Source organism: Vipera ursinii (genome assembly GCF_947247035.1).
Source record: "Vipera ursinii genome assembly, chromosome: 2".
Classification (NCBI taxonomy): domain Eukaryota; kingdom Metazoa; phylum Chordata; class Lepidosauria; order Squamata; family Viperidae; genus Vipera; species Vipera ursinii.
In genome coordinates, this window is record NC_139513.1 from 159200498 (window position 1) to 159219525 (window position 19028).

At 41.1% G+C, this 19028-nt stretch overlaps 1 protein-coding gene across 4 annotated transcripts in view; it reads left to right on the forward strand.

Moving 5' to 3' along the window:
• Nucleotides 1–15719, forward strand: part of RAPGEF3 (Rap guanine nucleotide exchange factor 3) — a 70097-nt gene extending 54378 nt beyond the window's left edge. For 3 of the 4 annotated variants that reach the window (XM_083352765.1, XM_083352767.1, XM_083352764.1), the window contains exons 20-27: nt 784–909; nt 2141–2322; nt 2969–3059; nt 5960–6010; nt 8060–8147; nt 9594–9658; nt 10159–10213; nt 10744–11070. In XM_083352765.1, coding sequence (XP_083208891.1) covers nt 784–909; nt 2141–2322; nt 2969–3059; nt 5960–6010; nt 8060–8147; nt 9594–9658; nt 10159–10213; nt 10744–11021 — 936 coding nt within the window. In that variant the 3' untranslated portion in view covers nt 11022–11070. Of the gene's footprint in view, nt 1–783; nt 910–2140; nt 2323–2968; nt 3060–5959; nt 6011–8059; nt 8148–9593; nt 9659–10158; nt 10214–10743; nt 11071–11637 lie in introns of those variants that run through there. The other variant, XM_083352766.1, reaches the window with a different exon arrangement.
• Nucleotides 15720–19028: the final 3309 nt, after the last annotated feature.

Here is a 19028-nt window from a genome sequence, read left to right on the forward strand (position 1 = left end):
CCATGAGGGGTCTACGGCCAACTCACCACAGCCACTTCCCTGTGGCCAACATGCCATGCTCAACTCACCGCAGGACAAGAGTTACAATAATATCAGAGAAAATGGTGAAATAGAACCATGAAAGAAAGGATGCCAGAGGAGGGACCAAATGAAATGTGAATGGCAAAAATTTCAATAATTTTGTAATTATTTTAAAATAATTAAATGGAATTGTTGAATTGTCCTGCAGGGATATTTTCCTGTGGTGAGTTGTCCCTCAGCGAGTCGGCTGTGGTGAGTGGTTGCGGCGAGTTGTCCCATTCCGTCCCTGAGTTGCATGAAATTGGAGAAGGGGTAATCTATATCAAGATCACGGAGGGAGTATCCCAAATCAGACTTTAAATTAACTATTGATGAAAAAAAACACCCCACAGACCTTTCTCTGCATCCCTTTCACTTTGAAGCAAGATACCGATAAAAGATATTTCCAAACTGAGGCTGTATAATGATTCGGGATTTTCTGCATACGGTGTTGGAGTTACAGATTTGTGACAGAAGGTTAGAATTATCTATAACTGAAGATGTTCAGCCCTCTTTCCTAAATGCTAAACAAACACCCAAAGCTCCTAAAAGGCTGTAGTACAGTTGTGTGCAATGGGTGTGGTAGGATTCATTCATCTTCACTTTTAGTGTGACCTGGGCTTAGAGTTCAAACGTTTCCTGAGGTTCCATTCTAGGACCCAGTATGCACTGTCTGCCTGTATGTAGCAAAAATGGCATGCCTTTCTCCTTTTGCTCACAAAGGCACCTCACCCTGAACAGCTTGGTCCCAGTATTGGTTCCTGGGAAAGTTTGGATTTCATTAGTTCAAAGGACCTGGCTAATCAGTTCACTGAACATGACTGGAACCTCTTCAAAAGCTTCCATCAGGTAAGGAAGTTCTATTAATAAAGGATAATATTTGTAGCTCAAGGTTGAAATGAGGGGTCCTTGGTGCTCTCTGAGCTTGCATGTTTTCTTACAGACCCTTCATTATCCAAACTAGGTAATGTCATCATTGCTAGTAAAGAGTGCTGTCAGTTTATATTCTGGTGTCTTGACCTGTGTTGGTGGGGGTGGTCTTAACAGCCCAAACAAAGAATCTCTTAAGAGATTCAATCCCATCCCATCCCATCCCATCCCATCCCATCCCATCCCATCCCATCCCATCCCATCCCATCCCTATTCTATTCTATTCTATTCTATTCTATTCTATTCTATTCTATTCTATTCTATTCTATTCTATTCTATTCTATTCTATTCTATTCTTATTCTATTCTATTCTATTCTATTCTATTCTATTCTATTCTATTCTATTCTATTCTATTCTATTCTATTCTATTCTATTCTATATTTTCTATTTTATATTTTCTATATTTAATTCTAATTCTATTCTATTCTATTCTATTCTATTCTATTCTATTCTATTCTATTCTATTCTATTCTACTCTATTCTATGCTATTCTATATTTTCTACTTTCTATATTCTAATTCTATTCTATTCTATTCTATTCTATTCTATTCTATTCTATTCTATTCTATTCTATTCTATTCTATTCTATTCTATTCTATTCTATTCTATTCTATTTTCTAATTCTAAATTCTAAATTCTAAATTCTAATTCCATTTGCCTACAAGGAACTAAAACTAAAACTAAAATTCAAATACTTTGGCCACCTAATGAGAAGGAAGGACTCACTGGAGAAGAGCCTAATGCTGGGAAAGGTTGAGGGCAAGAGAAGAAGGGGACGACAGAGAATGAGGTGGCTGGATGGAGTCACTGAAGCAGTAGGCGTGAGCCTAAATGGACTCCAGAAGATGGTAGAGGACAGGAAGGCCTGGAGGAACATTGTCCATAGGGTCGCGATGGGTCGGACACGACTTCGCAACTAACAACAACAACAAGGATTGATGCTCCCAATCCTGCCATGAGTTATTCACCCATCATTGTTGGTAATGAGCTGAGATTTCTGACTATTGCTTTGTGTCTAAAGTCAAGGCAAGCAGAGATCTAGCCGTTAGTATGCTCTTTTGCAAGAGGAACTAAGGCAAGGCCTTGTGTCTTAGGACTGGAGCTTGGGAGAAATTTCCTGACTGGTGCTTTTTTTTTTTAAAAAAAAAGGTGGAGTTGATTTACTACGTGGTTGGGCCACAGAAATTTCCCAGTGCAACCACAGCCAATGTGGAGCGTTTCCTGCGTCGTTTCAATGAGCTGCAGTTCTGGATCACCACTGAGCTCTGCCTTTGTCCTGATGTTATCAAAAGAGCTCAGCTGCTCCGCAAATTCATCAAGCTGGCTGCGCAGTAAGAATCTACTAATTACGAAAATATTGAGTCAGAGGTGGGCAGACTGTATGCTTACAAGATCTAATGCCTTTTCACGAACTCCTTGAGGCCTGTCAGTCGAGAAAAAAAAATAATAATTAAGGAATAAGATACCTTTTAGTATCAGCTCCCAAATTCCATTTTTGGTTTCTTCGTCAGCTTTCTAGTTTCAGCTTTCTAATTTAAAACCATGTAATTCAGGAAATCAGCCAGCCTGACCGAAGGCAAGGAAGGGATTGAATGAGGTGTCATCCATACAAAGCAGGTTGTCTATCCCTGCCTTGTGCTACTGCTGTTCTTAACCATTAGGATGACTCTCTCCCTTCGAGCATTGAAACCTCACCTTGGAGATCCCGATTGACTTTTTGGAGACCTCTGAAAATAATAATAATAATAATAATAATAATAATAATAATAATAATAATAATAATAATAATAATAATAATAATAATAATAATAATAATAATAATAATAAAAAGATATTTCTTTCCATTGGGAGAGAACTTGTTGCTCTAGGAATGGAGCCTCTGCTGTTTTTCCCTTTGGAAACTCTTGCAATTTGTAATTAATTTTGTTTGGGATTTCCCTCCTTGGCTGAATGGTGTTTCTGCCTTTTTGGTTTCAGCCTAAAAGACCAAAGGAACCTGAATTCCTTCTTTGCTGTGATGTTCGGCCTGAGCCACTCTGCTATCAGCCGCCTTTCTAGGACCTGGGAGGTACGTTTCTACTCTCCAAAGAAGGGGAAACAGTCGAATCGATATGCTTGGTCTGAAACTATTTACCTACATTAACGTGTGTTCAGGAGAGCAGTTTGTTGTTGTTATGTACTGGGCTTGAGGTGATACACCACGTGCGTTGCTGGAGCAGCCAACGGCTCTCCAGCATCCCAGACTGGCTGTCTCCGGTCCTGCAATTGGCTATCTCCAGGCGGCTTGAGTGGATTCAAACCCATTGTCTGCTGCCTAGGGGCTAAACCAGGGGTGGGCAACCTCGGCTCTTTTATGACTCATGGACTTCAACTCCCAAAATTCCTGAGTCAGCATACCTGACTCAGGAATTCTGGGAGTTGAAGTGCATGAGTCATAAAAGAGCCAAGGTTACCTACCCCTGGGCTAGACTATATATTGTGGCTGGTTGCAGCCCAGGTTTCAGTACAGTTCCAGCAAGAATAAAATATGAGTTATCCTGTACTCAGCCTCGTGTCGTCATTCCTGTACCCAAGAGCCCACGACTTAACAGTTGTATCTTCCAGTTTCACATTTACCACTTTGAAAGGCTCTTCCCAGACCTGTTACTATTTTTATGGGGTCCTGGTTAAGGAAAGGAAGGAATGCAGAATAGCAATCACAGCCTGAATGTATGTGTTTATGGGATATGAGGATGATCTGACTACAACATCTATCTAATCAGAATAGAGCTGGAAGGGACCTTGGAGGTCTTCTAGTCCAGCCCCCTATTCAAGCAGGAGTCCCTATATCATTCCAGACAAGTGGCTGTCCAGTCTTTCCTTAAAAAGCCTCCAGTGATGAAGCAACCATAACTTCTGAAGGCAAGCTGTTCCACTGGATAATTGTCCTCACTGTTAGGAAGTTTCTCCTTAATTCCAGGTTGCCTCTCTCCTTGATTAGTTTCCATCCCTGTTTCTTGTCTTGCCTTCTGGTGCTTTGGAAAATAAATTAACCCCTTCCTTCCTGTGGCAGCCTCTCAAATATTGGATTACTGCTATCATGTTCCCCCTTAGTCCTTCTTTTGGAGCAATCTCTGCATTGATTGCTAAGGTTGATTCAGCTGAACTGGCTGGTTAGGTTGGTGTCTTCTTCCTGTCTCGCTTGCTCCATGTGTGTCCCTCTTGAAGCTGTGCTCAGTTCCCAGATTGATGGAGTAGACTGATCAAGGATATGTGTACTGTGTATGTGTAGCCATAATAATGAGTTTGGGATCGAAGAGGCAGGCCTGAAAAGCATTATCGCATATACAAGATCTTCTGGGAGGGGAGATTCATTAACAGGCCTCAACAATCAGTTATTGTGTAAGAAGTAAAGGATAGTAGCAAAATTAAAGCAATTAATGAAAGACCATGTTTTCCAGTATCTCAAATACATAAGGAATGCCCAGAAAGGAGAATCTTGGCTTTTCCCCATTGACATTTATTTATTATTTATTTGCCGCCCATTTCTCAGACAATTCTTTTCAGAAGAAGTTAGATTCATAGAAGCTGGGAAGAGGGTGATGAGCCATAGAATTCCAGAACAGGAAAACATCTGCGTATTAGAGTTGCATATTTGATGCAGTGAATCAACGCAAGTTGAATGTAATAAAACAATGGATAAATCAGGTATTGCTGCAACTTTTTAAACTGTGACGTACCAAATCCTGTAATAGGTCCATTTGTGGGCTGTCATACGATGTGAAGGGATTAAACTGTTGCAACTGTATGATTTATCTGTCCCAAGCTGAAGTAAAGTTGGCTCAAAATGGGCCAAAATGAGCATTTTAGGGGGATTTGGAAAACAGATGACTCTGAAGTGGGTTGTGGAAGAAATGCACCATCTCCGTATGGGAGGTAACTCTTGGAGCACTGTGGCCTCTTCTATTCTTGATTCAGAAGTTGTGTGGAGCAGTATTTATATGGGAAAGATATCTGTTTCATATCTGCTTGTGGCAAAGTTGACTCAGTAGAGTGAATAATTGCATATAAAATGGTGTTAAGCAGAGGAAATTGCAAAAACAAGTTGAGATTTTCCTTTAAAAAATAGTTTGCAGAGTAGAACATTGGACATGTGTGAACACTGAAACATTGGGGATTTATATGGCTGCCTAATTTACATTGTAAGCCTGGATGGTTTACAGCCCTCTCTGAACTAGACAAAAAAATGATTCAAATGTAAAAGCAAACATCGTTAACAGTGACCTGGCTCACATTCATACAGATTCATAGGAAGATTATTCATCCTAGCTCCCAATGCCTAGGGAAATTGCCAGATTTTGAAATTTCAACTGGATGGACCTTAAATCAGCCTTAAGAAAGATTGTTTATTTTTGTGGTTCATTTCTATGATTTAGGTTTTTTTTGAATTTTTTTAAAATGTTTCGTAGCGTGGATGTGGTATTCTGATCACTAACAGATCACACAGGCAGCAAGTGGGTTATTTGCATGTTCTGCCACAGAACAGAAATTCAGTTTGAGAAGCAGGGCAGATTTCTTCCCTAGAAATTTTACTGAGCACAAATTGGTGAGACACCCTTGGGTAGCCAAGGCTCACAGACAATTCACATCCTTTTAGTTCAAAGGGGAAAAAATTACTCAGGTTGAGAAGTTATATCATGATATGAGCTGATTTTCAGTCATTTCCTTTCTTGACAGGATGAGATTTATGTCAATAAGCAAGGCCTTTCTTGGTCAATTTAGGCCGACCTCTTTGTCCAAAGTTGACAAAGCTTTACGTTGTTCAGCACACATATGAAAATTCTACCAATGGGTTTGATATGTCTCTTCTCTTTCAGGGGTGCAAAGTCCTACGTGAACAAATATAAGTTGAATGATTTCCCTAATTTTCTGCATTAACTTATTAGCCATTCTTGACAAGCCTCTCTCTGATTTTTCTTCATATTACAGAAACTTCCACACAAGACAAGAAAGCTATATGGCACTATGGAACGGATGTTGGTGAGTGGAGAAATGTTCCTTTCTATCTTTGGAAATTGTTAGGAAATTGTTGTGCAGAGGTCTCCTCGTGCTACCAAAGAGTTGCACAGACAAGGAAGGGTACTGAGAGCAGTAAGAGTCACACAGTAACCACAAGAGTACACTGAGTTGTGAAAGCAAAAAGTACTTTACTTTGAGGTGGTGTAAGAACAAAAATGCACGGTCAAAAATAAACAGTCCAGGTCATACACAATAGCAACAGTCCAAGGAGTAATCCAAAATATAAAGTCGTCTTACCGGTCCAGAGCTCAATACACAGTTGTACAGGTTTATCACAGTAGTAAACCAACAGTACAGCAAAACATCTTAAAGTCACAACATCATGGTTAATATATTTTCAACCCAACATTGTAGGCTATCACCATATGCCTAACAGAAATGTTGTTTCTTCTCTCATTTTACATAGTATCCCCACTATATTTCCCATTTTACAGATGGGCAATGGTGCCGAGAGGGCGGCTTGTGCCAGTTTTATATTAGGAGTTGCAGCCAGACTTAAGAGTAGTAGTTTCAATGTTAGTCAGAATAATTTGCATGCTGACTCTCAGGTGCTCAACAGTTTATCAGGATCCTTCCACAAAAAGATAACAGTGTCTAGCCTGATGGAACATAATCTGCCTAGACCAGGATCCGAAATGTTCTGCAACTTCCTCTCTTTCTCTTGATAGACTTTCTCACAAAGGTAGGAGCTCAGTTATTTGTGTTGGTCAAATTTAGATCTCTCCCTGAATGGATTCAATGAGAACTCAATTGCTTTGGCTCTTAATTTCAAAATCTGCTGAGGAATTCAGTAGATGAATGGAAATCTATTTCTGGACCTCTGAAGATCCAAGGGGTTGAGCATTATGGAAGAGAATCCCTTATATAAGCTTAGCAAACTTTTCTGGAGATTGGATGCCATTGTGCAGTCTTGCTTTAGGACCTCAACATCACACACACCCTATCCAACTCACTATTAAATATTGTCCAAAATCTCGTGATAATTGCCATTATGACACTCAACACTCCAATTCCAAGTTGTATTGAATCTCCATTTAAATTATGCAAGATTTTGGCACTGTTGCATGAGGTTTCCTGTGACATAGTAATCTAATGAGGCTTAGCTAGTTTTTTTTTCTCCAACTATATAATTCTGAATATATATTTAGGGACTTTGCATAAGCATGGAAGCTAGCAGTGGACAGCCCAAGGCTTCATTTCCCCTTGTTGCAGCCCTTGGATTCACCTCTTACCAGATAGTACAATTTTCTATAGTGTTGCACCATCTGAAGTCTGGGAATGCATGAAAATGTCATAAAGTAAGCCCTAGAGTTAGTGACAATGTATGGCAGTGAAAGCTGGACCATAAAAAAGGCTGAGCGCCAAAGAATTGAGGCCTTTGAGCTATGGTGCTGGAGAAGACTCCTGCGAGTCCCTTGGACTGCAAGGCGATCAAACCGGTCAGTCCTAGAGGAGATCAACCCTGACTGCTCTTTAGAAGGCCAGATCCTGAAGCTGAAACTCAAATACTTTGGCCACCTAATGAGAAGGAAGGACTCACTGGAGAAGAGCCTAATGCTGGGAAAGATTTGAGGGCAATAGAAGAAGGGGACGACAGAGAATGAGGTGGCTGGATGGAGTCACTGAAGCAGTAGGGGGTGAGCTTAAATGGACTCCAGAAGATGGTAGAGGACAGGAAGGCCTGGAGGAACGTTGTACATAGGGTCGCGATGAGTCAGACACGACTTCGCAGCTAACAACAGCAAAGAGTAGATGAATCAGTTAAAAACAAAACTGAGCAATAACTCCCCAAGCCCAGCTCTGTTCATATTCTGTAGCCTTCAGCTACACCCTCAAAAGTTAAGTCTGGCCATTGATCTCCAAAAGATTGCCAAGGCCTGCTAATTCTTCAACATTTACAGTCCAGATGGAGCCAGACAATTGAAAAAATGGGTTTGGACAAGCCAACAGTCTGCCTAAAGCATGTTTGACTACAAGCATCCCATCTGATTTATCCTTTTTTCTTTCTAGGATCCTTCTTGGAATCACCGTGTTTATAGACTGGCTGTGGCTAAGCTGTCTCCACCCATGATCCCTTTTATGCCCCTCCTTCTTAAAGGTATAATTGAAGGAATCCTATTGAATATATACACAGGTGCAGTTTTAAGTAACTGACAAGTAAAGCCTCAAAATAACCATAGTGTCAGGACCCACCCCAAACCACGTCTTAGGAAGACAAAACACTTGGAGCCAAATCTTAGTCCAAAAGGAATCTTTACTATGACATGCTTGGTTGTAGGAATACAAGACAGGACTTAATATTGTTCTACAAACTAAACCCTTATAAAGAGTTCCCGGTTAACCCCCCCCCCCTTAACCCCATTTGGTCAGTCCCCCATCATTTACCTCGTATCATCCCTCTCGTGGGAAAAAGGAACTTAGGACCTTTTATGTTTATTGCTCTCTTCCGTGACACAAGCCAGATGCTCCTACCCTAACCCCCGCTTTTTTTCCCCAGTTCAAAAGGCTTCTCTTTTCCTTTGAAATGCCTAATACAGGCTCAATACACATTCGTTCCCTCCTCCTCAGGAGATGGCAGAATCCATGGAATAATGTTTTAAACATACATTTATGAATATGATATAAATGGATTCTGACACATAGCTAGTTCAGAGGTTCTAAAACATGAAATGTAAGGCAACTACACTGAAACCAAAGAAGCAGCTGGCAAATTAAGTCTACTTTTTTTGTCTATGTACATATTTAAGAATTTACCGAAAGTGAAGCTTGAGGAACAAAAGGTTCCTTATTCAGTCACTCATGCGCTCGTGACCTCCCATCTAGACTACTGCAACGCTCTCTACATGGGGCTGCCCTTGAGGACCACTCGGAGGCTTCAGCTGGTGCAGAATGCGGCCACGCGAGTTGTGATGGGGGTTTCCCAATACTCCCATGTAACACCTCTACTCCGCGAGCTGCATTGGCTTCCGGTTGCCCTCCGGGTGAGATTCAAGGTGCTGGTGATGACCTATAAAGCCCTAAATGGCTTGGGTCCGGGATATTTGAGGGAACACCTGCTGCCGGCATCAAGTTCCCTTTGTCCAGTGCGCTCCCACAGGGAGGCTCTTCTCAAGGTGCCGCCGGTAAAAGATTGCTGGCGGGTAACACCCAGGGATAGGGCCTTCTCAGTGGGTGTGCCTGCCCTTTGGAACCAGCTGCCCGTGGAGCTTAGGACTGCCCCCGACCTTCGTTCATTTCACTGAGATCTGAAGACCTGGCTCTTTGAGCTCTCCGGCCCAGGCTGAGAATTTTTAACTGGAGTTTTTAATTTTAGGGATGATTTAATCTTTTTTTAATTTGTTTTTAACTTTTGTACTGGTTGTTTTAAATACCCTGTAAACCGCCCTGAGTCCTTCGGGAAAGGGCGGTGTATAAATCTAATAAAATAAATAAATAAATAAATAAATAAATAAAAGTTTTCAAGCCTGTCCGAGAATTACAAAAGATAGATGGTCTCCATTTTTTTTTTGCAACAAATGATGAGGTACTTGCGTTCACTTTGCAGATATGACTTTCATTCATGAGGGCAACCGTACCTTGGTGGAGAACCTTGTCAACTTTGAGAAGCTGGTGAGTAGAAATATGGGGCAGGGAAAATTGAAGTAGACTGGCCGCTGTGCTGTTTTGTGAATGAAATAGGACATTTCATTTTGGGGAAAAAAAATTCAGTAGCTGGAAAAAACTACTCTGGTGTTCTGAGAAAGAAGTTGGTGGCGCAGTGGTTAGAATGCTGTATTGCAGGCTGATTCTGCCAACTGCCAACAGTTCGATTCTGAAAGGCTCAAGGTTGACTCAGCCTTCCATCCTTCCGAGCTCGGTAAAATGAGGACCCAGATTGTTGGGGGAGCAATAGGCTGACTCTGTAAACTGTTTAGAGAGAGCTTGTAAAGCACTGTGTAGCAGTATATAAGTCAAAGTGCTATTGCTAGTGCTATTTTGACTGCATGTCGGGGCATCTTCAGCATGCATGCTGTGTTAGTTGGTTTTTCAGTCTACCAATAACTCGATTAGAGAAAATAGAGAGAAAACAAGTGAATAACTTAACACAAGCCCATATCTATCTTGTACAGCGAATGATGGCCAAAGCTGTTCACCTTGTACATCACTGTCGGAGTCATCCCAACCGTGAGTATAGAAGGCTGCCGAGTTGGGGGGAATCGCGATCAGCCTACACACTGCAGTCTAGAATGGTTGCCACACAGGATTCTTGCACAAATACAGTTTCCTGATGAAATACATTGATTTTCTCCACCCCCTTTTAGTTTACAAAGCAGTTTTCAACCGTTTTTGAAATGTTAATGTTTCATCTATTTTTAATTCCAGTAAAAATTAAAAATTTAGCTCACCCCATTCCTAAGAAAGTCATACAGTTGAAAAGGGAAGATTTACAGGTGATCTGAAACAGAAGGTGAGAGAGATGCATCAAGAGAGAAATAGCTTTCCTGGCTGGATGTTTTACAAGGATGCTTGCATTATAATAATAGCCATTTCTGTTAGAGCTGGAATGTTCAGGAACATAGAAAAATGTCTTTGCAGATGACAAAGAGCAGAAGTTGGCAGCAGCTGGCTAGGAAATAACGCATCCCCACTCTGTGAACCTCTGACTTCCCTTTTTGTTTCTTTTTTTTTACTTTTCCTCTTCTCCCTTTCTTCAGTTCCCCTCTCCCCCTTGCGGAGTCGTCCCCAACACCTCTTGGAAGAAGCTCGGGCAATGCGCACCTCAACCTGTAAGCAAGTGAATTGGGGAAGGGTGTGTGTGTGTGTGTGTGTGTGTGTGTGTGTGTGTCTCCTGTCCATGCGTTTAACTGTAGGTTTTTCGTTTGGAACTGTCAAATCTTTGCATGATTTATATTGCTCTCCTTTTCAAAAGTGTGCATTGGTATTTTCTCCCCCCACCCTGCCCAATGCAAATATAACAACAGTTGTTTCATAAGGACAATGTCCTAACAAGAGGTTTTCATGAAAAATTCCTTGGAAATAACTATAATTCCATGTCAGAGTTCTGAGTCTGTGTGCAAAAGGATCTGGATTCAGCCCCTGGAATCTACAAGTCCATGGAAATGGATGAACCTCCTAAATCTTGAAAATCCACTGCTGTTTAGGCTGCAGCGAGGGATAAGCAACCCCTCGTCTACGGGCCATAAAAAATAGCCCACCTCCACCCCAGCCACAGGTGTCTTCTGCCAAAAGTTGATGACAAACTTTCAGCAGCATATGTGTTTGTGAAGAGGTGGAGTATTGGAGCGTTGGAAAAAGTAAAATAGTTGGGTCTTAATGCACTCCTTTGCTCTAAAATAACCATTGTCTCTTACACCTATCCCCCAGAAGGCCAACAAAGCTGGTCGCCGTTTTTCAGGAGACTTCGTTACATCACTGGCCACATCTGTCTTAGAAGCCAACAAAAGAGATATTCTGCCTATTTAATAACTCTCTTGCTCAATATAGCTAGGAAACTTTGTCAACTGATCCTTTACTTAGTGGTGCTCTAGTCTTTCTGCCTCTTGCAGTACTATTGTGGATGATAGACTTCCTGGTTTGTTTCCTTTCAGGCTCAGAACAGTCCTTCAGCACTCGAAGTCCAGCTGCAACCTGGGCTCATATCCAGCCTCTGAGAGTGATTGACAGACAGAAGGAACTTTTGCGGCTGTCACGAGACCTTGAATCTTGATGCTGGAAGGTTGCCCAAGCAAGGACATAAAGCGTGACGAGGACTGTTTGGGAAGGCACCTTCTTGTGGGTTAGGCCAACTCTCCTCACATTTGGCCAGAGGAAGATCTCGGAGCAGATGAGAAAGTTCCTCCTATTCTGGTGGCACATTTGATCTGTCCTGATAATTGAAAAATAGGTGACATCGCTGCAGAGCCTAAGGAATGATGTACCACCTGCCTCCTGATGAATTGTTATTTTCTGACTTGGAGTTTCCTCTCTTCTGCCAGGTTCAAATAAGATTCTTTAAAACATTTGAATTGAGCCATTTCCTTCCCTCCATTTGAGTTGATTGAACTAACGAGCAGAACATACTGATGTATTTATTTATTCATTAAATTTATATCTTGCTTTCCTCCCCGAGCTCAAGCAGAGTACACAGCATTTCCCACTTCAAGTTTTTCCTTACTGGTGAAGTAAGCTGGACTGATGGCATATGATGGACTCAGAACTGGATTTTTCTGCTCCTAGTCTAGCGCTTTCACTTCAGTGAGACATCACATCTCTTGTATGCAATGTCAGTAGGCAATTTGGTAGAAATGTGAGCACCAGAAGGTTGCAGGAGATACAGGAATGCTTCTTAGAGTGTGTACAAACTGCCGTTCATGCCAATGGAAGCTTTGCCCATAAAAAAATTGTGGAGTTGCAAGCATCTTCTATCACAGCAACAGGTAGGTGTGCAGGAATTACCCAATCCAAGCATCCACCTGCCTGCCCTCCTCATATTGTCATGGAGGCAATAGCAAGGCTGGGTGAAGAGGGTTGTAAAATCTGGAGCTGCCCTCCCACCCCCAGATGGGGAGCTTCTAAGCAGATGGCAGGCTGAAATAGATTAGAGGTGAGTGAGGGTTACAAGTTGTCTATGCACCAAAGCACAGAGTATGAGGAATAAACAGGGTGAATTAGAAATTCAAGTAAATGAGGGCAGCTATGATATTGTTGCCTTTCCGGAAAACTGGTGGGATGAAACCCACAAATGGAACATACAGCTAGGGGGATTAAAATTATTTAAAAGAAACAGACCAAATAAAAGAGGAGGTGGAGTTGCACTACATATAAGAAATAACTACATCTCTACAGAAATAAAGCACAACAATGATGAAAACTGTAAACTTGAATGCATTTGGGTCAATATAAAAAGGGGGAAAATGACATTGCCATAGGTGTATACTATAGGCCACCCAACCTAACAGGGGTAATAGATGAACTTTTTGCTAGTCAGTTAACTAAGGTATGTAGGAAGCACATCACAATAGTAACGGGGACTTTAATTATTCTGACATCAACTGGGAGACAAACTCTGCACCAAGTGGAAGATTAAACAAGCTCCTGAAAAACCTAGCAGACAACTTTGTCTCTCAAAATGTAGAGAAGGGAACTAGGGGATCAGCTATATTGGAGTTAATTCTCACTAACACAGATAAAATAATACAAGTGTTGAAGCTTGGGGGAACCTTGGGGGGGAGTGATCATGCAATATTGGAATTCAATATTATGCATGCACAAGTAATAGAATAGAACAAAGTGAGGAAAGCTAAGGCTCAAAATGAACTAAGGCTTGTGACAAAAGTAACAAAAAAACAACCTTTCAACATGTAAAACAAGAAAAATGTCAAGGAAACAATTGGTCCATTAATGGGAGAAAGTGACAAGAAGGTAGCAACAAGCAACAAGGAGGAGGCAGAACTTCTTAACTCGTTTTTTTTTTTTTTTTGCATCCGTCTTTACACAAAAGGAAAAAACAGCCCAACCTATCAAAAACAGTACTGTAAAAAAAAACAGATTACGAATACAAGTTAAAATGGGTAAGAAAATGATGTGAGCACCTGTCCATCCTAGACGAGTTCAAATCACCAGGACCAGACGGACTACACCCCAAGGTTGTGAAGGAACTGGCAGATGTGATATCTGAACCACTGAACTATATTTTTCAAAGTTCCTGGAGCACTAGGGGACCACCAGAGGACTGGAAAAGAGCTGATGTAGTTCCCATCTTAAAAAAAAAATTAAAAAATCTAGGAAACAACAAACCTAACAGCCTGACCTCAATACCTGGGAAGATTCTGGAAAAGTTAAACAATAAATCGGCGAACAACTAGAAGCAAACAAAATCATAACCCAAAACCAACATGAGTTTGTCAAAAACAGATCATACCAGACAAATCTTATTACATTCTTTGACAAAGTGACAAAATTAGTGGACTAGAGGAAAGTTGACCACAACCTACTACTTGATAAGATAGAAAAATGTGGGTTAGACAGCATCACCACCAGAGGGATTTGTAACTGGCTGACCAACTGCACTCAACGTGTAGTCCTCAATGGAACTGCATCTACATGGAGGGAAGTATGCAGTGGGTTACCACAAGGTTCTGTTTCATCAATGATTTGGATGAGGGATAGATGGGGAATTCATCAAGTTTGCAGATGACACCAAGCTGGCAAGAATAGCCAACACTTCTGAAGATAGGCTTAAGGTACAGAAGGATCTTGACAGATTTGAACATGGGTATAGTATAGGTCAGGGGTAGGGAACCTTGTTTCTTTTATGACTTGTGGACTTCAATAACCAGAATTCCTGAACCAGACTCAGGAATTCTGGGAGTTGAAAACCACAAGTCATAAAAGAGCCAAGGTTCCCTACCCCTGGTATAGGTGGTACCTGACTCAATAGTAGTAACTGCGAGAGGGATCCCGGAGTCCTAGTGGATAATCACTTAAATATGAGCCAGCAGTGTGCTGCAGCTGCCAAAAAAGCCAACATAGTGTTAAGCTGCATTAACAGAGGGATAGAATCAAGATCATGTGAAGTGTTAATACCACTTTACAATGCCTTGGTAAGGCCACACTTGGAATACTGCATCCAGTTTTGGTCACCACAATGTAAAAAAGATGTTGAGACTCTAGAAAGAGTGCAGAGAAGAGCAACAAAGATGGTTAGAGGACTGGAGGCTAAATCATAAGGAACGATTGCTGGAATTGGGTATGTCTAGTTTAATGAAAAGAAGGTCTAGGAGTGACATGATAGCAGTCTTCCAGTATCTCAGGGGTTCCCACAAAGAAGAGGGAATCAAGCTATTCTCCAAAGCGCCCAAAGGCAGGACAAGAAGCAATGGATGGAAACTAATCAAGGAGAGAAGCAACCTAGAACTAAGGAGAACTTTCCTGACAGAACAATTAATCAGTGGAACAACCTGCCTCCAGAAGTTGTGAATGCTCCAAAACTTCATTGGTAACACTGCAAGTTTTTAAGAAGAGATTGGACAACCATTTGTCTGAAATGGTATAGGGTTTCCTGCCTGAGCAGGGGATTGGACTAGAAGACCTCCAAGATCCCTTCCAACACTGTTATCCTGTTAAGAATCAAGAAGTTGTGGCTGCCCACTTCTATTTCTCCATCCAGAAAGTGAGTGCTTCAATTTGCCTGAGACAGATATGGTGTTTGATAGGCAAATCCATCTCTAGGGTAATGTGACTTTCTGTCAATCAATGAGCTAAAGAGCTAAAGAGGTTTTCAAGTGGGACAGTCTACTTGAATAATGGAACTCTGTGTTAACTTAAGAGACTTTCAGGGGACCAGACCTTCTCATAGGGTTATGCAACTCTAGATTAACCAGCTGTAGACTGCATCACTGAGAATTGGATACGATTGAACAGAAGGAATGAAAAAGACTAAGCAAAGGGATTTTTGATTCGGTAAGTCTACCTATTAGCGCATGTAGTTCCCTATGTGCCAATTGGTATATTGGGTAGAGAGAATTTGAGCAGGCAGGTGGTACTGGTGGTGATGGTGGCAAACTGGGGAGCTTTGGCAAGCCAGAGGTTAAAACAGCTCCATGTGAGCCAATGGACATTGGGCCCACAACCCTTCTCCTAAGAAGGATTTTATTGCATGGTGATTTTTGTAAACAATATGTTTTCTATATTATCCTTTATTTTTTTACTCTGATTTTGTAATTATTCCATTTTGAATATATAACTTTAACATATCATTTTGTATGAATCTTCTGTATCTCTAATGCTAATCTAGGGCTGGGTGGTGGTGTAGGAGCTTCTAACCTAATTGGACCTGCAGATTCTTTAGACCAGCCAAAGGCAAGAAGAAATATTTTAGGTTCTTCCTAATCTTCCATATTTTAATTTCAATCCTTTTTTTAAAAAAATGTATAGAGAGAGTCAAAGCCTTTTGCAGCAGTAATTGTTTTCTTTCCAATTTCAGTAGGAAATGCAAGCTGAATTTGGAAATCCTTAACGAATATGGCAACCAAAATACAGGAGTGCTTCAATTTATTTTTCATTCTCTGTATTTTGTATTGCAGTTCTTTAACCAACATGTGCTTAGAGAAACATTCACATTAGAGAACTAGACATACATGATTTGCAAACAGGATAGCATAGAGAAAACATAATAAAGGTGTGTGTTTTAGGGGAAATAATCACATGCACATAAAACATACTAGGAACCAGGGATTACTTCCTCACCCCAGAAAATGTGTGTCCATTGTTTTCTGTCCTATTATCTCCAAAGCTAACTTATGTACAGGACCACCTCTGAATTATTCAGTGCTTCCAAATAAAGGTCGTAGTGCACTAACAGCTAGGCAGCTACTCAACCTTATAATGATGGGCTCTTCATTTCACAGTGCCTTCAAAAAGATGTTGAAATGTTTAACAAAGATAAACCCAACTGATTCCTTCACAGTCTTCCACAGTGATAGTCTCATCCTATTCTGCAGCTATTTATTTACTACATTTCTCCGCATGCTTCACAGCTGCATCAGCTTAAATGTAGCTGGGGGGGTGTCAATTCACTTCACTTAGAACAGCCAAGATGCAGTTTTAGCTTAAAATCCACTTCTTAGGCAAATACATTCTATGGACGAATGAAATGCTCTACGAATTCACCATCCAGATTGAGAAAGTAACAGAACTGTTGCAGGCCATAATTTGGGGGATGGGACCGGAAAGGAAGAAGTCGTATGGATTTTTCTTGGTTCTAACATGGAAACAACTTGTTGTTAGAAGCTTTCTTGGACTTAGTTTGTATGCTGTCAAAATGCTATCATGCACCATTGGTGACATAGATTGATTTTATAATTTAAATATAGGTAGTCCTTGACTTAACAACCACAACTGGGACCAGAACCTCTGTTGCTAAGTGATGCAATTGTTAAATGAGTCACATCCAGTTTTATGACCATTTTGCCACATTTATTAAGTGAATCACCACAATCGTTAAGTAAACCAGACCGTTGTTAGGTGAATCTAGTTACCCCCATTGGGTTTGCTTATCAGAAGCCAGCTGGAAAAGTCATAGATGGTGATCACGTGACCTTAGGATGCTGCAACTTCATAAGTACATGCCTGAATTTTGATCACAGGGCTACAGGGATGCTGCAATGGTCGTAAGTATAAGGAGCAGTTTGTAAGGCACTTTTTTTCAGCACCATAATTTTGAATAGCCACTAAATAGATGGTTATAAATTGAGGACTGTCTCTATTACACTTGCTCTATGGAAACGGTGGCAATTAAAGTTGGAGCAGATTCACTGCTGGCAGTTGCACAGAAGAAAGATGCGATTACTTCCAACCCTTCAGCACAATTACAAGTTGATAAATGAGACAGATGAGGTAAGACTTCCAACAAAACAGCCAACATACCTGTGGGGAATGATTTGTATTTATAATTTATTCATACAGTAGATGCTGAGTTGGGCTACTTTGCATCTAGGAAATCCTTGCAGTACCATGACTAGATTCCATAGCTGAATTCAGCCCCTCTTATTTCTGATTCAGGTCATCGGTTACTAAGGTTTTGCTTCAAAGTGATTCCGAAGATCGAGCTTTAGAAAGCACAGGGTCAAGCACGCCATACCATTCCCCCCACCCCCCAGGCTTCCTGTTTTAAAGATGTACATGCCAAAACCATTCTCCTGAATCATTTTCGGAGCATGCACGATCTTCTTGTGTCTAGTTTGCCATTAATTAAACAATGCCATCACCAGCTCATCACTGTTTTCAAGAGAAGACAAAGGATGCAGAAGGCTCACTGACAGAACTATTTGAATTTGCTCAGGACCCAAAGGGTAATGGAAGCCTTCTCTCCACTTAAGAGCTGGATAAAATACTAGTGGAAAGAAATCAGTTGGAGATAAAAATGGACGAGCGACTTTCTGATGACAGGGCCCGTAGCTTTCTGTGGGTGCCCAGAGTTTGACTAGTCCAGGGGTAGGCAACCTTGGCTCTTTTATGACTCGTGGACCTCAACTCCCAGAATTCCTGAGCCAGCTTGGCTCAGCTTGGAAACCTCTCCCTTTCCCCTCAGCATGGCTGGCTCAGGAATTCTGGGAGTTGAAGTCCACGACTCATAACAGAGCCAAGGTTCCCCACCCCTAGACTAGTACAAAAACAGAACAAAAGAAATGGAGTTAGGATTTTCTGATCCCCAGCTCCTTTGAGAGTTTGGGGTGTGTGTCTTGATTAGGTGAAGTTTATTTTAGAGGATACACCATGTTTTAAGGGAATTCCCCTTCCCTAAATATTAAGAAACCATGCCATTAATTGTGGTTAGAATTCACTTGGGGAACCATGGATGAAGAACTGCCTTGCATCAGGCAAGCAAGCACTATTTTCACTATGGGACAAGATACAGTCTTCTAAGAATAAGGTATTATTGCCGCAGTCAATATGATGGCAGCAGGTGGTGTTTGTAATGGGACAACTCGCTATGACCAACTCACCATGGGTGACTCAGCATGGGACAACTCGCCACAGGACAATTCAACAATTCAATTTAATTATGTAAAATAATGAAAAATTATTTTTATTTTTGTCATTCACATTTCATTTTGTCCCCCTCCTTTTGTATCCTTTCTTTAATGATTCCATGTCACCATTTCTGTGATATTAGTGTAACTCTTGTTCAGCCACGAATTGTCCTGTGGCAAGTTGCCTCGTGGCAAGTTGGCTGCAGTGAGTTGGCCGTGGCACGTTGGCCATGGCGAGTTGTCCTAAACCCTATAGTGTTGCACTCATCCTACAAAGACATTCTACTGCTCCTCCTCTCCAGTGTAAGAAATGTTTCCAGGCCCATGCAAAATGTATATTTTACTGCTTTTTCACATTACAGATAGTCCACGACGTATGACAGTTCATTTAATGACCGTTTGAAGTTACCACAACACCGGGGAAAAAAAGACTTACAATCTTTTTTCACACTTAACAATTGTTGCGG